The sequence below is a fragment of the Equus caballus genome, chromosome 25, assembly GCF_041296265.1.
Source record: "Equus caballus isolate H_3958 breed thoroughbred chromosome 25, TB-T2T, whole genome shotgun sequence".
NCBI classification, from domain to species: Eukaryota; Metazoa; Chordata; class Mammalia; order Perissodactyla; family Equidae; genus Equus; species Equus caballus.
The window spans coordinates 47,722,625-47,736,242 of NC_091708.1; the positions used below are offsets into that span (position 1 = coordinate 47,722,625).

General features: G+C 46.0%; 1 protein-coding gene across 10 annotated transcripts in view; it reads left to right on the plus strand.

Moving 5' to 3' along the window:
• The window catches only part of CACNA1B (calcium voltage-gated channel subunit alpha1 B), a 198,347-nt gene that overhangs the window by 33,429 nt on the left and 151,300 nt on the right, over window positions 1–13,618 (plus strand). For 9 of the 10 annotated variants that reach the window (XM_023629527.2, XM_070251837.1, XM_070251830.1 and 6 more), the window contains exons 4-6: window positions 6,499–6,590; window positions 8,342–8,494; window positions 11,036–11,226. In XM_023629527.2, the coding sequence (XP_023485295.1) occupies window positions 6,499–6,590; window positions 8,342–8,494; window positions 11,036–11,226 (436 nt within the window). The remainder of the gene's footprint in view (window positions 1–6,498; window positions 6,591–8,341; window positions 8,495–11,035; window positions 11,227–13,618) is intronic. The other variant, XM_070251839.1, reaches the window with a different exon arrangement.

Sequence of the window (13,618 nt, forward strand, 5' to 3'; positions counted from 1 at the left end):
TTGCTGGGGCTGGTGTGGTGGCACAGCAGTTAAGTTCACACCTTCCGCTTCAGCAGCCTGAGGTTTGCTGGTTCACATCCCAGGTGCGGACCTACATAGTGCTTTATTGAGCCAAGCTGTGGCAGGCATCCCACATATAAGGTAGAGGAAGATGGGCATGGATGTTAGCTCAGGCCCAGTTTTCCTCAACAAAAAGAGGAGGATTGGCGACACACGTTAGCTCAAGGATGATTTTCCTCAAAAAAAAATTTTTTTTCTAATTGTAAATGAAAATTTATTTTTGTATATTTCTTTGGTATTCCACAACCTTGCTAAACTTTTTTTTTTTTTCCTGAGGAAGATTCTACCTGAGCTAACATCTGTTGCTAATCTTCCTCTTTTTGCTTGAGGAAGATTCAGCCTGAGCTAACATCTGTGCCAATCTTCCTCTATTTTGTACGTGGGTCACTACCCCAGTGTGGCCGCCAGTGAGTGGTGTAGGTTCATGTCTGAGAACTGAACCCAGGCTGCCAAAGCAGAGCATGCCAAACTTAACCACTAGGCCAGAGGGTCAGCCCCTTTGCTAAACATTTTAATTCTAATTGTTTTTCTGTATATGCTTTTGGGCTTTCTATGTAGAAATCACCTTATCTGTAAATACGACAGTTTGTTTCCTCCTTTCTTTTTTTTTTCTAAAGATTGGCACCTGAGCTATCAACTGTTGCCAATCTTCTTCTTTTTTTTTTTTTTTCTGCTTTTTCTCCCCCAAATCCCCCCAGTACATAGCTGTATATTTTTTAGTTGTGGGTCCTTCCAGCTGTGGCATGTGGGATGCCGCCTCACTGTGGCCTGATGAGCGGTGCCATGTCTGCACCCAGGATCCAAACTGGCGAAACCCTGGGCCGCCGAAGTGGAGCACGCGAAATTAACCACTCAGCCACGGGGCCAGCCCCTGTTTCCTTCTTTCTAATCTTTATATATTTTATTTCTTTTTCTTGTCTTATTGTCTTGGCTAGGACCGCCATATCACATAAATGGTATATTTATATTATCCCTGAATTTAAAGAGAAATGCTCCTACTTGTTTGCAGTAGATACTTACTGTCAGTTTAAGGAACTTTCCTTCTATTCCTAGACTTTTTATCATGAATAATTTTGAAATTTTATCAAATAATTTTTCTGAAAATTTTGACATGATTGTGTAGTTTCTGTTTTGATTTTTAATGTGGTGGATTACATTAATAGTTATTCTACTATTGAACTATTCTTATGTTCCTATGACAACTAAACTGGCCATTATATACTCTTAAAATATGTACCTTTGAATTTGATTTACTCTAATATTTTATTTAAGATTTGTGTTCATAATTGAGATGTGTATACCTTTTCCTAGTTTTAACGTTGAGATTATACTAGCATCGTAAAATGAGTTGGGGAGATTTTCTTGTGTTTTTAGTCACTGAGACAGTTTGTATACTGTAGGAATTATGTTTTTTTTGAATGTTCATAGAACTTGTTTGTAGAGTTGCTTGAGTCTGATGTTCTGGCAGAGGAAACTTAAATCCAAATTCATTTTTGTAAATGGTTTTGGTATGCAGAATTCTACAATGGCCCCCACACCTGTACGGTTATCTCCCCTCGACTGTGGGAAGGACCTGTGGATATGAGGAGATATTATTCCCATGATTAGTTTACTAATCAGTTGACTTTGAGTTAACCACAGGGAGAATGTTCCGGTGGGACTGACCTAATCAGGTGATTAGAACTTTAAAGGGACTGGTCCCTTCCTAAATTCAGAGAATTTAGAAGGGTGACAGGGACTGTTGAGGGGCCAGGTATCAAGGGCCTGAGAGCGGCCTCTAAGAGCTAAGAGAAGTCCCCACTGACAGCAAAACGCTGGGACTCCTTTTCTACTGCAAGGAAATGAATTCTGCAGACAACCTGAAGGGACTGGGAAACGTCACTTTCCCTAGTTTAGCTTCCAGATGAGAATGCAGCCGACTGATACCTTGATTTCAACCTTGTGAGCCCTGAAGCGGAGGACTGAGCCGTGAAGTGCCCTGACTTCTGACCAGCAGGACTGTGAGCTAGTAAATGGGTGCTATTTCAAGTCACTAAATTGGGGTAAGTTTTTACACAGCAGTAGAAAACTAATACAATAGTTCATGGTTTATTCAGGTTTTCTACTTCTTCAGTCACTTTTGGTAATTTGCACTTTGGGGGGATTTCATCAGAGTTTTAGCATTTATTAATAAAATATTAAATTGTTAATATGTGATTGTGATTCTAAAAATCTCTCTCGTCTATAGTTGTGTTCCCTGTATGTACATACATTGCATGTGTGTACACATGCATGCATACACACGTGAGTGTACGTGTGTGCAAGTTTGTACTGTGTGTATTTCTATATGTGTATCTGTGTATGTATGTATGTGTACACTCTCTTTTTCTTGATTATTCTTGCCAGAAGCTTGTTCATTTTATTAAACATTCAAAGATTCAGCTTTCTATTATTTCTCTGTTTTCTATTTTAACCTTGTCTACTCTTACCTTTGTTTTTTCCATTTTTCTGCTTTTTCTAAATTTACTCTGCTGTTCGTTTTTAAGATTCTTGAGACATATCAATGCTTGGTTTATTTATTTTCAATACTTCAAAAAATAAATTAATGTGAATTTATAAATTTCCCCTAAAGCATCACTTTAACTGAACCCCGCACATTTTAATATGTAGTATTTTCATTGTTGATGAGTTCCAAATATTAGGTAATTTCTGTTGTTACTTCTTTAATTAATGAGTTATTTAGTGGGCCATTTTGAGGGTTTCTATACATGTGAATTTTCTTTTTAAATGTGTTTTTATAGTCGTGTTCTCATTTAATTGCATTAATTGAAGAAGTGCAATAATATATGTTACTAATTCTTTGAAATTTGCTGAGATTTCTTTTGTGATGTAGGGTATGGGCAATTTTCAAAGATACTCCTGTGTACTCCAAAAAATGTGTATTCTCTATTTGTTAGTAGATTTTGTCAGAGAGATAAATAGATAGATAAGATAAGAAAGCTATAGAAGAACTATATAATGGATGGAGACTACTAATTTTGTTTTAATCTTGTAAAGCCTTACTAAATTTTGGTGTTTAGTCTTTCAGATTCCGATAAGAGTTTTGTTAGAATCTTCTACTCTGTTGGAGGCATTTTCATTTTTTTTCTTTATCTGTTTTGAGTTTGTGAGGTTGGGTGCATAAAATTAATGATTGTTATATTTCTTGGTGAAATTTTCTTTTTTATTGTTACACATTCTATAAACTTCTTTAGCCCTAGTGTTGTTTTTTGTCTTAAATTCTCTTTTGTCTTTAGTCTTTCTATACCCACTTTCTTTTCTATAGTATTTGCTTACTATATCCTTTCAAAAAATCTGTTTATTTTCAACATTTCTGTATTTTTTTAAGTGTGTCTTTTGTAAGTGGAATACAGTTGGACTTCAAAAAGCTCCAATCTAATAATCTATGCTTCAATAGGAAATTAAAATTCATTTATATTTGTTATGATATATTTGGACTTAATTCTAACATCTTATTTTGTGCTTTCTCTTTATATCCTTTCTTTGCCTTTTTGGGGGGAGTCTTTTTCTGACTTCCGTCTCTTGACAAAACGTTCTGTCCCAGCACACCTTTTTCTTATTCTCAGCACTCCTTTTCCCCCCTCTGCTGGTTTTGAGATAGATTGTATTTCTATCCATTTACTGAATATCCTTGACATTTTAAACATATATTTGTAACTATACATTTGTCTAACACAGAGGTCAGCAAACTACAGCCCATCTGTCTGGCAGCCTGTGTTTATAAATAAAGTTTTATAGGAATGCAGCCTTGTCCGTTCAGTTACTGTTATCTGTGGCTCTTTCATGCTACAGTGGCAGAGCTGAGTGGTTGTGGCTCGCAAAGCCTCTTTACTACCTGGCCCTTTACAGAAAACGTTTGCCGTCCCCGGTCTAACACGGTGACTAGTGAGTTAGCTTCCGTAGCATGGATTGATGCAACTACCACTAGAACCATGCCTTCTGCAAATATTTTTAGTGTTGCCGAGATTGTTAGTTTTACATATAGAAAATAAACACAAGATTAATGAAAAATTGGATATCGTAATTAAAAAGCAATCAATGATTAATTAAATTTAAATACTTAAAAATTATTTTCTGTGCCTATCATTCTTGCATACTGTGCATTCCCTTTGGGTTCAGTTTTTATGCTGTTTTACTGAGGGTCTGAGTGATGACTTATTTTGTACCTGAAATATTTTGCCCTCACTCTTCATTGACAGTTTAGCTGGATATTAAGTTTTAAGATGACAATTATATCCTGTAGCTTTTTGAAGGTGTTACTTAACTGTCTTCTAGCATATATTTTTGCTGAGGTGAGGCTTTCTCATCTTTTAATTTTTCTTTTTTTCTAGATGTTTTGTCTTTTCTTTCTAGTAGCTTTTAAGACTTTCTTTTTATGCCTGATATTCTGCAGTTCCTCACACTGTTTCTAGCTGGATATGTTTTCTTTATCTGATTGGTACTTATAGTGCACTTCAAATTTGAGAACTCAAGTCTTTAATTCTGGAAATTTCTCATCTGTTATCTCTTCAGATGTTGTGTTTTCACAATTCTCTCTATTCTGTTCTTCTGGAACTCACATTTGATGTGTGTTAGGTATCTGATCTAACTTAACTTCTCTCTCATTTTTTTTCTTTGTCTTTCTGATGTCTGTAGGTAAATGCCTTAGTGCTAGTCTTAGTACTATTTTCTAAACTGTTAATAATCTCAAACCATGTCTCCAGCCTAGAGTGTGATTCATCATTACTGTTGATACTATTTCAGTAACTATTTGTTTATTTCTTAGACTTCTAGCTAGTTTTTAAAGTTCCTACCTGTTTCTGTCTGTTTTTGTTTCATAATTTGTTGATTTCATCTGAACAAAATTAATCTTCTGATAGTTGTTTCCAATAGTTGAAGGTTTTTCTTAGTCTTGGACTTCCTCATGTGCTATAGAATTTTGGTTTGAATAGGTTTTCTTGTTGCTCTTCTTTTTTTCTCCCCTGAGAGTTTTATCTTATTTTTGACCCGAGCTCCATCTCAAATTTTATTCCTCACTGCCATATATTAGAGCAGGGGAGCACAAAGCCTTCTTCACCAGGAGTCCAGGATGCATGTTAAAGGTAGAGCCCATAGGGTGATTGGTGAATTGGATGTGGAGTGTGAGAGAGAGGAGTCAGGGGTGAAGACTTGGTGTTGCCTTAAATCACAGTCAACTAGCACTGCTCACTGAGAGGGGCGAACACTGGAGAAGGAGCAAGATTGGGAGTAAGAATCCAGAGTTCTTTAGTCACTGTGATGTAACAACTCTGAACTTAAAAAAAAAAGTACGTTTTAGTATGTAAAATTTTAAAAAGAGTTCTTTAGTTGTGTAATGTTTGATGTGCTTTTTTTTGATTTCCAAGTGGAAATGTTAAAAAAGCAGTGGGATATATGAGCCCAGAATTCCATGTTTGAGTTAAAGATGTCAATTTTGGAGTAATAAGCATACAGTGGTATTCAAAGCTATTGGGTAGATCCTATTTGGAGTGAGCCCTGGGGCATCCAATTCTTGAGTCTGGTAGAGGAGGCAAAGCTGGCAAACAAGACCTAGAAGGGGCTCCCAGAGAGTTAAGAGGAAAACAAGAGAGTTGACCAAAGGACAAGAGAAGAAGCCATTTAAAGAAAGAGACTTAACCATTGGAATTGGCAAGAAGAAGACCTGACCCAGCATTTCAGTGGAACGGTGGGGTTGGGGATCTAGGTGGACAAAGGTGAACAGAGGTGGAAAGGTTAAGCAGCAGGGACCAAAGATTGACACTTTCATTGAGTTTTGGTGCGAAGGGCGCAGAGAAGTGTGTTATGGTCAGAGGCGGATGTAGGATCTTTTGTTTTTAAAATGGGAGACACTGGAATATGTTTTTATGCTAATAGAACTGATTGTTAGAGTTTTTCTGAGTCTCTGAACCCGCTATTCCACCTTCCCCACCCCTCATTCCCACGTTCTCTTGATATAGCGTGAAGAAGGTGATATGTGGTGCCTGTCCGGGAGTCTCTCAAGCTCCACTTTACTCTCGCTCTCACTCATCACCACCTCTCCTGAGGCAGCTTTAAGTACAACTGGGCTTGGTTTGGGGACATGGTTCAGGCTTGGACTCAGTTGGAGGCCAGGCCAAAAGGGGCCAGAGACCAAGTGTCATCGCAGGGGTGATGCCTTTGAACTGGAGGGCGGTCATGCTGGTAAAAGCCATGGCTGACGTTCCTGGTGAGGATGTCTGAATTCAGCTCCTGCCTCCCCCTGCCTGGCAAGCCCCACACCGTGTGCCAGTCCTGTGCTCGGACAGTGGGGGACAAAGATGTCACTGCTCTTGGGAGAAAGGACATGGGTGGTGAGTGGGGTGTGTTCTCTTCTCAACTCGGTGTGAAAGCCCTTACCTCCCTCCTTCTCTTTGTTCCTGCCAGGATCCTTGCCACGGCTGGCACTGACTTTGACCTGCGAACTCTGCGGGCTGTGCGTGTGCTTAGGCCCCTGAAGCTGGTGTCTGGGATTCCGAGTGAGTCTGGCACAAGCAGTCAGGCCCAGGCCTACTTGGAACACTGACCTCCTCTCCGCCCCCTCTCCATGGCCAAGGCCACGGCCACGGCCACAGTTAAGCCCTAACCAGTGGGTCCTTTGCTTGGGTGACTCTGAGCTTGCTGCTCTTGACCCAGGGAACCAGATGTGAGGAAGGGCGGAGCAGGCCTCTCCCAGTCTGTCCCGCTCCCTTGGAAAGCCCAGAGGGCGGCCCTCTTATTTTCCCTGACTCGCCTCCCTGGGTGGAAGCTCTGCTCCTCCTCACACCCTCTGCTTTGTCTCCAGCTCTGTGCTTCCTCTGTGGCTGAAGGACAGATGTGAGCTTGGCCGAGGTGGCAGGCGTGATGCCTGCAAATATGTTCAAGGGCCGCAGGAGACCACCTGTCCTGGTTTGGGCTCTGCAGGGCCCTTGGGAGCTGAGGGCCAGTTAAGACCTGCTCCCAGATGGGCGGCTGGAGCCACGCGTGGCGGGAGGAGGGGCAGGCTTGCCTTGGGAGCCAGTGACCACCCTGCCCTTCCCTCTAGGCCAGGGGGAGTGTGGTTTTAGGGATCCCTCAGGGCCTGGGTGGGCGGGGACCTAGGGATGTGCCCCCTGAGACCGTGAAAGGGAAAACCCTTGATTGGCTCCCTGTTCTTCCCTGAGACCCTGCCAGGCAAAGGCTCAGGCCTGTGTCCAAGGGCCAGGCCAGACTGGGAGCGGGGGTCAGGGGGCTCATCCCCTGCAGCCCCTGCTCCTGGCCTGGAGACGCTCGTGCTCTGTGGTCAGCGGTGGAGTCCTCCCTGGGGGCAGGTCCCTTGCTTCACTTTCCCTGAGGGGTTAGTTCTGTCAGGAATCCCTGGACTTCCCTCCCAGGATGCCCTGCTCATCATTCCCAGCATTCCCTGCTCTTCCTTCCCGTGATCCCCTGCTCTTCCCTCCCAGGATCCTCTGCTCTTCCCTCCCAGGATCCCATGCTCTTCCCTCCCAGGATCCCCTGCTCTTCCCTCCCAGCATTCCCTGCTATTCCCTGCCAGGATCCCCTGCTCTTAGTTCCCAGCATTCCCTGCTCTTCCCTCCCATGATCCCCTGCTCTTCTCTCCCAGGATCCTCTGCTCTTCCCTCCAAGGATCCCCTGCTCTTCCCTCCCAGCATTCCTTGCTGTTCTCTCCCAGGATCCCCTGGACATTGTTCCCAGCATTCCCTACTCTTCCCTCCCAGTATCCCCTTCTCTTCTCTCCCAGGATTCTCTGTTCTTAACTTCCAGAATGTTCTGCTTTTCCCTCTCAGGATTCCCTCATCTTCCCTCTCAGGACTCTCTGCTCTTCCTTTACTCTGGGCCCCCCACGGATCCACAGATCTCACCGGCCCACACTTTCCACCTGAACTTCATGTTCTGACACCCCCACACCCTGCTCTTCCCCCTCCTTTGGGACACTGCTCAGTCCACCTCCCCCTACCACCCTATGCTTTGTCCCCCACCCGAGGACTCTCAGCTCTGCCCCATACGAGCTCGCACTCTTCTGCCCTCCTTCCCCAGGATTTCAAGCCTCCCCACTGCTGCCTGCTGTGTCTCCTACTTCGAGGGTCCCCTCTGTTCTGTGGCCCCATAAACACTCACTGTGAGCACCGTGCCTCAGGACTCTCAGCCCCACCCCGCCCGGCTCTTGCTATTCTGTCCACACCCTAGCCCCATGCCCTGCGCTGCCCACCCTGCTCCCTGACCTGCCCTGCTTTGCCTGCCCTGGCCCCAGGTCTGCAGGTGGTGCTCAAGTCCATCATGAAGGCCATGGTTCCGCTCCTGCAGATCGGGCTGCTTCTCTTCTTCGCCATCCTCATGTTCGCCATCATCGGCCTCGAGTTCTACATGGGCAAATTCCACAAGGCCTGTTTCTCCAACAGCACAGGTGAGGCCTGGCAGCACCCTTTTGTTTTTTTTTTTTTGAGGAAGATTAGCCCTCAGCTAACTACTGCCAGTCCTCCTCTTTTTGCTGAGGAAGCCTGGCCCTGAGCCAACATCCGTGCCCATCTTCTTCTACTTTATATGTGGGACACCTACCACAGCATGGCTGCCAAGCGGTGCCATGTCCATACCCGGGATCCGAACCAGCGAACCCCCGGGCCGCCGAGAAGCGGAACGTGCGAACTTAACCGCTGCGCCACTGGGCTGACCCCAGGCAGCACCCTTGGATCAAGGAGGACCACAGATTCCCTCCTTCAGGAGAGAGGCACTGTTCCGGGTGCTGGGGGCTTTCTAGGTGCCAGACACGAAGTGGAGGTTCCAAGGAGACAGACAATCACCTGATAAATACAAATACATAAACTAACATGCACGTGAACTCATTACAGATGGTAGTAACTTCTAGGAAGGAAACAAGAAGGGTGTTTGAAACAGTAATTTGGTGCCCACCTCATAGAGAGTGGCCAGGGAGGCCTCTCTGCTAGGGTGACAGTGTACAGCAGTCTGAATGCAGTGACAGGCAGAACGTGTGCCCGCCTCCCCAGAGAGCTTCAGTTATAAGAAACAGTGAGTGCATGAGGCTGGAGTGAGGAACAGCGAGGAAGAAGTGGACATTATGTGGGTTAGGTGGATGGTCGGAACTCTACGTCTTATTCTGAGAGAAATGGGAAGATGGCAGTGGGGTTGGCCTTGTGGCCAATTGGTTAAGTTCACATGCTCCGCTTCGACAGCCTGGGGTTTCACTGGTTCAGATCCTGGGCATGGACGTGGCACCGCTCATCAGGCCATGCTGAGGTGGTGTCCCACATAGCACAACCAGAAGGACCACAACTACAATATACAACTATGTACCGGGGGGCTCCAGGGAGAAGAAGAAGAAAAAAAGAAAGATTGGCAACAGATGTTAGCTCAGGTGCCAATCTTCAAAAAAAAAAAAAAAAAAAAAGACAGCAGAGGGCTTTGAGTGAGGAGTGACGTCATGTGACAGTTCTGCTGCTCTGGGGAGGTGAAGGCAGAACAGGGTTGACTTGGAGAGCGATATCTCAGTCCAGAAGAGGCGGTGGTGGCGGGGGCCAGGCTGTTTTGGTAGAGATGGTTAGAACAGTTAAGTTCTGGTTATATTTTGCAGCAAGGCCTGCTGGGCCAACAGGGTTTTCTGGGAGCTTGTATGTGGGGTGTAACAGAAAGAGAAGAGTTAAGGGTGACTCTAAGGTTTGTGGCTTGAGTTACAAACATATTAAAGGAGAAAACTCATATGGTCATCTCACTAGATGCAGAAAAAGCTTTTAGTAAAATTTAAATCATTCATGATTAAGAAAACCTCTTATCAAACTAGAAATAAAAGGGAATTTTCATAAATTCGCTAAAATTTCCTGCAAACATACTTTGTTGTAGGTCTTGAGAGCTTTCCCTTTAAAGTCAAGAACAAAATTAAGGCACTCATGGTCACTTCTAGTTCACATAGCATTGGTAGTCACAGCCGGTGCCAGGAGACAAGAAAAGGTAGACAAACTCTATCGAGAATGGGAAGGAAGGAAATAAAACTAGCATCGTTCACAGAGAATACCATTGTCTACAAATAGACAAACAATCACTTACTAGTCTTCTCTGTGAGCATTTTTTGAGATGTTTGGAGGGAGAGGAGTAAACTCGTCTGCTCAGTTTTTTCTTCTAAACCTTGGAGGATTTGCTTTCCACCCTAGCAACTCCTCAAAATTTCTCCTATGTTTATAGGCGGGATTTCCATGTGTTGTTATACATTTTTTTTTTTAAATAGTTTTTTTCTGCCCTTTCACTAAGATTTTGGGAGTGGAATGGATAAACATGCTGTTTGTTTAAACATGTGATCTTGTTGCAGAGATTAGCACTATTTTTCTGGTGTGTCTTTAACATCCCTCTGTGTGGTCCTTGGCTGCCTGCTAGGCTGCAGGCCAGCAGGAGCACATCCACTCTGTAAGGGCCCCGAGGCGCCCAGCCATCCTCTGAGCACACGTTGGGTGGGCTCCGGGTCAACCTGCGAAGGTTGACGAGCACTGGGACTGAGGTGGCTGAGTCCAGCTTGGTATTAGCTCCAGAGTGACAAGCAGATCTGCATGTCAGGAGAATCTTGGTGGCAATTTGGCTGTGAGGGAAAGAAGTCAGGTGGTAGTGGTAGAAAGAATTGGAGGTTAGGAGTTTGTTGTTTTTTACTTTAAGATGAATGAGTCCTGAGCATGTTTAAGTGATGATAGGTAGGTTCCAGTAGAGAGGGAGAGGTTGACCAGTAGGGTCAGGGTAGGTGTGAACTCAGGTGGAGGCAGACTGTAGGCCAGAGGAGAGAGCTGGTGCAGGTGCAAGGAGGAGTGGCGGGAAGTTGAGGGAGGGCTTCAGTTGGTGCCTGATTCCTGCCCACCTGTGATGAGGTCTTCAGGGCCCAGGAATCCCAGCAAGCGTTGGAGAACTTGGTGTTTCTTAGCTCAGGGTCTGTGTTTCATTCTCTTCTTCTCAGATGCAGACCCAGTGGGTGACTTCCCCTGTGGCAAGGAGGCCCCAGCCCGGCTGTGTGAGGGTGACACTGAGTGCCGGGAGTACTGGCCAGGACCCAACTTTGGCATCACCAACTTTGACAACATCCTCTTTGCCATCTTGACGGTGTTCCAGTGCATCACCATGGAGGGCTGGACTGACATCCTCTACAATGTGAGTTGTATCTTGGCTCTGGGATGGGGAGTGGGCCCTGGAGCTCCTGGGGTCCCATCTGGGGTAGTGCTTCTGACCTAAGAACCTCTGCCCAGCCCCAGGCTCCTTCCTCCACCCTAGGTTGAAATACAGACCCCTTCCCTCAGATGGCCCCATCAAGGGGTCCACTATGATTGATCTCAACTTGAACTCTTGATCTGGGTCCTGGAATCTCCAGGACAGCTTCTCTTGTGAAAGTGAAACTGAGGGCTGGGTAGTAGAGGTCAGAAAAGAGAATTCCAGAGAAGATGCTACTTTTGCTGATGGTGAAGGTGGCAACAGCACCAATAACTGAGGCTCACTGCTATGTGAAGTGTTTTAGTCCTGTTATCTTGTAGAATTATCTCAAGAATCCCATTGTACAGATGATAAAACTGAGGCATGGAGAAGCTAATTAATTTGCTCTGGGCCCTAAGACTTGTAGGCAGCTTGCCGTTAACTAATAACTATGCCATCCCTGCTGGGGTTTCTGGATGGAGTAAGCGATGGTGAGGCTTTCTGGGCCTCTCATTGTCCCTAGACTGTCTGGTGAAGATAGGGAGGAGCAGGTAGGGGTGTAGGGCCACGCTGAACTGAGGCTCAGGGAAACTTCTCTGGTTACGCAGGGATGCTTGGGGTGGGAGCTTGTGTTTTCTACGTTTGTTTCCTTCTCCCTGAGTCTGTCTGGTACTCTTTCCTCTGGTTCTGCTACTATTTGATCTTCTCACTCTCATCAGAATGCCAGTCCATCTCAGTGGTGCAGGGCAGTCTAGGTTTGGTGACCATGACAGAAGTTGAGTAAAAGGCCCTTAGGGGTTGCCTAGTGACTCATCTCCCTCCCACCAGCCCTCTACCTGAGGCTCCTCTTGGTGGACTCTACAATCAACTCATGAGCAGACTGCTGTCTCTTTTTTTACGTGGCAACTCCTCCCACCCCCAGCTACCTTCTACGCCCTGGAGCCCTGGGAGCCACTGGCCATGAGAACAATTAAATTCATCCCTCAGGGACTTTGGGAGGTAGAGAAACAAGATGCACATGAGCCAGGGGTCTTGGAAGGCTTGGCTGGGAGGGTATGGCTGCTGGATTGCTATGTTTTGGGTAGCTAGAGGGTGTGTTCTGCTTGGGTGCTGTGGGTGGGGGACCCTGGAGCACAAGGTACTTCTCTTTGAACTTATCACTTGTGCACTGAGGGTGGGGCTTGGGCTTCAAGCCCCTGGAGCCCTGTGCTCCCCAGCTTCTAGCAGCTGGTAGCATGACAGTGGACAGAGGAAAGGGACAGACTGGAACCCTTTGCTCTGTGCCTCCTCTAAGGGTTCATGGAGATCCAGGAGAGTCTTAGAACTGGGCATCCAGTAGGTGCTTGGTAAATGCTCATTGAAGCTGGGCCCATGGCTGAGTGGTTAAGTGTCCACACCTGGGGTTCACCAGTTCAGAACCTGGGCATGGACCTAGCACTGCTCATCAAGCCATGCTGAGACGGTGTCCTACTTAGAGGAACTAGAAGAAGCTGCAACTAGGATATACAACTATGTACTGGGAGGCTTTGGGGAGAAAAAAACAAAATGCTCATTGAGCAGGCAGTTAGCAGCTGAGGAGTTAAGGAAAAGCTTGTCCAAGGTCCATTGAACCAGATTCCTCCTTGGAGTGGGAGTCGTGCCTGATGATAGGCTCTGTTTGATCGAGGGAAAGAGGAATGGGGACAAAGGCAATGAAAGGAGCTCGGCTGTTCTCTCTCTGCTGATGATCAAGGAACAATTTCCACAGAGACAAACTCTAAAAATAGCTCTGAGCTGGCCACATCCCTGCCAGCCCCACCAGAATGAAGGCCTGTGTAAGCAGGTCTCTCCAGTCCTCAGTGCCCAATGGGGCCTGGCCAGTGGCCCAGGTGACTCAGACTGGTGGATCTGTGCCCCTTGGGGGAGGGGGTAGGCAGGAACCAGATCCCAGAGCAGGAGGCACTGATCAGCAAGGGCCACAAAGGCTTCATCCAACACATATTTCCAGGGGACCCACTGGGTGCTGGGCACCCCCTGAGACACTGCAGGTACCGTGGTGAGCAGGAGGTGGTCAGTGAATAAGGGCCCAATAATGCCAAGCACTATGAAGAAAACAGAGGAGGATGCGGGGCAGGGAGTGACAAGTAGAGGGTCTTGGAAAGGACAGCCTAGTGAAGTCTGGAAGCCAGACGTGTGCACACCACGGGGTGGCGCCTTGCAAGGTGGACGAGGCACCAGGACGCAGTGATGGCGATGAGCTGTGAGGCTGCTGCCCAGAGCAGGTGGCCAAGAACTGACTGGATCCACCCTCCACACCGAGGGATGGCAGAGTTGGTTGTCACAGATCAGACAGGATTTTTGAAGAGGATTCTTTGGA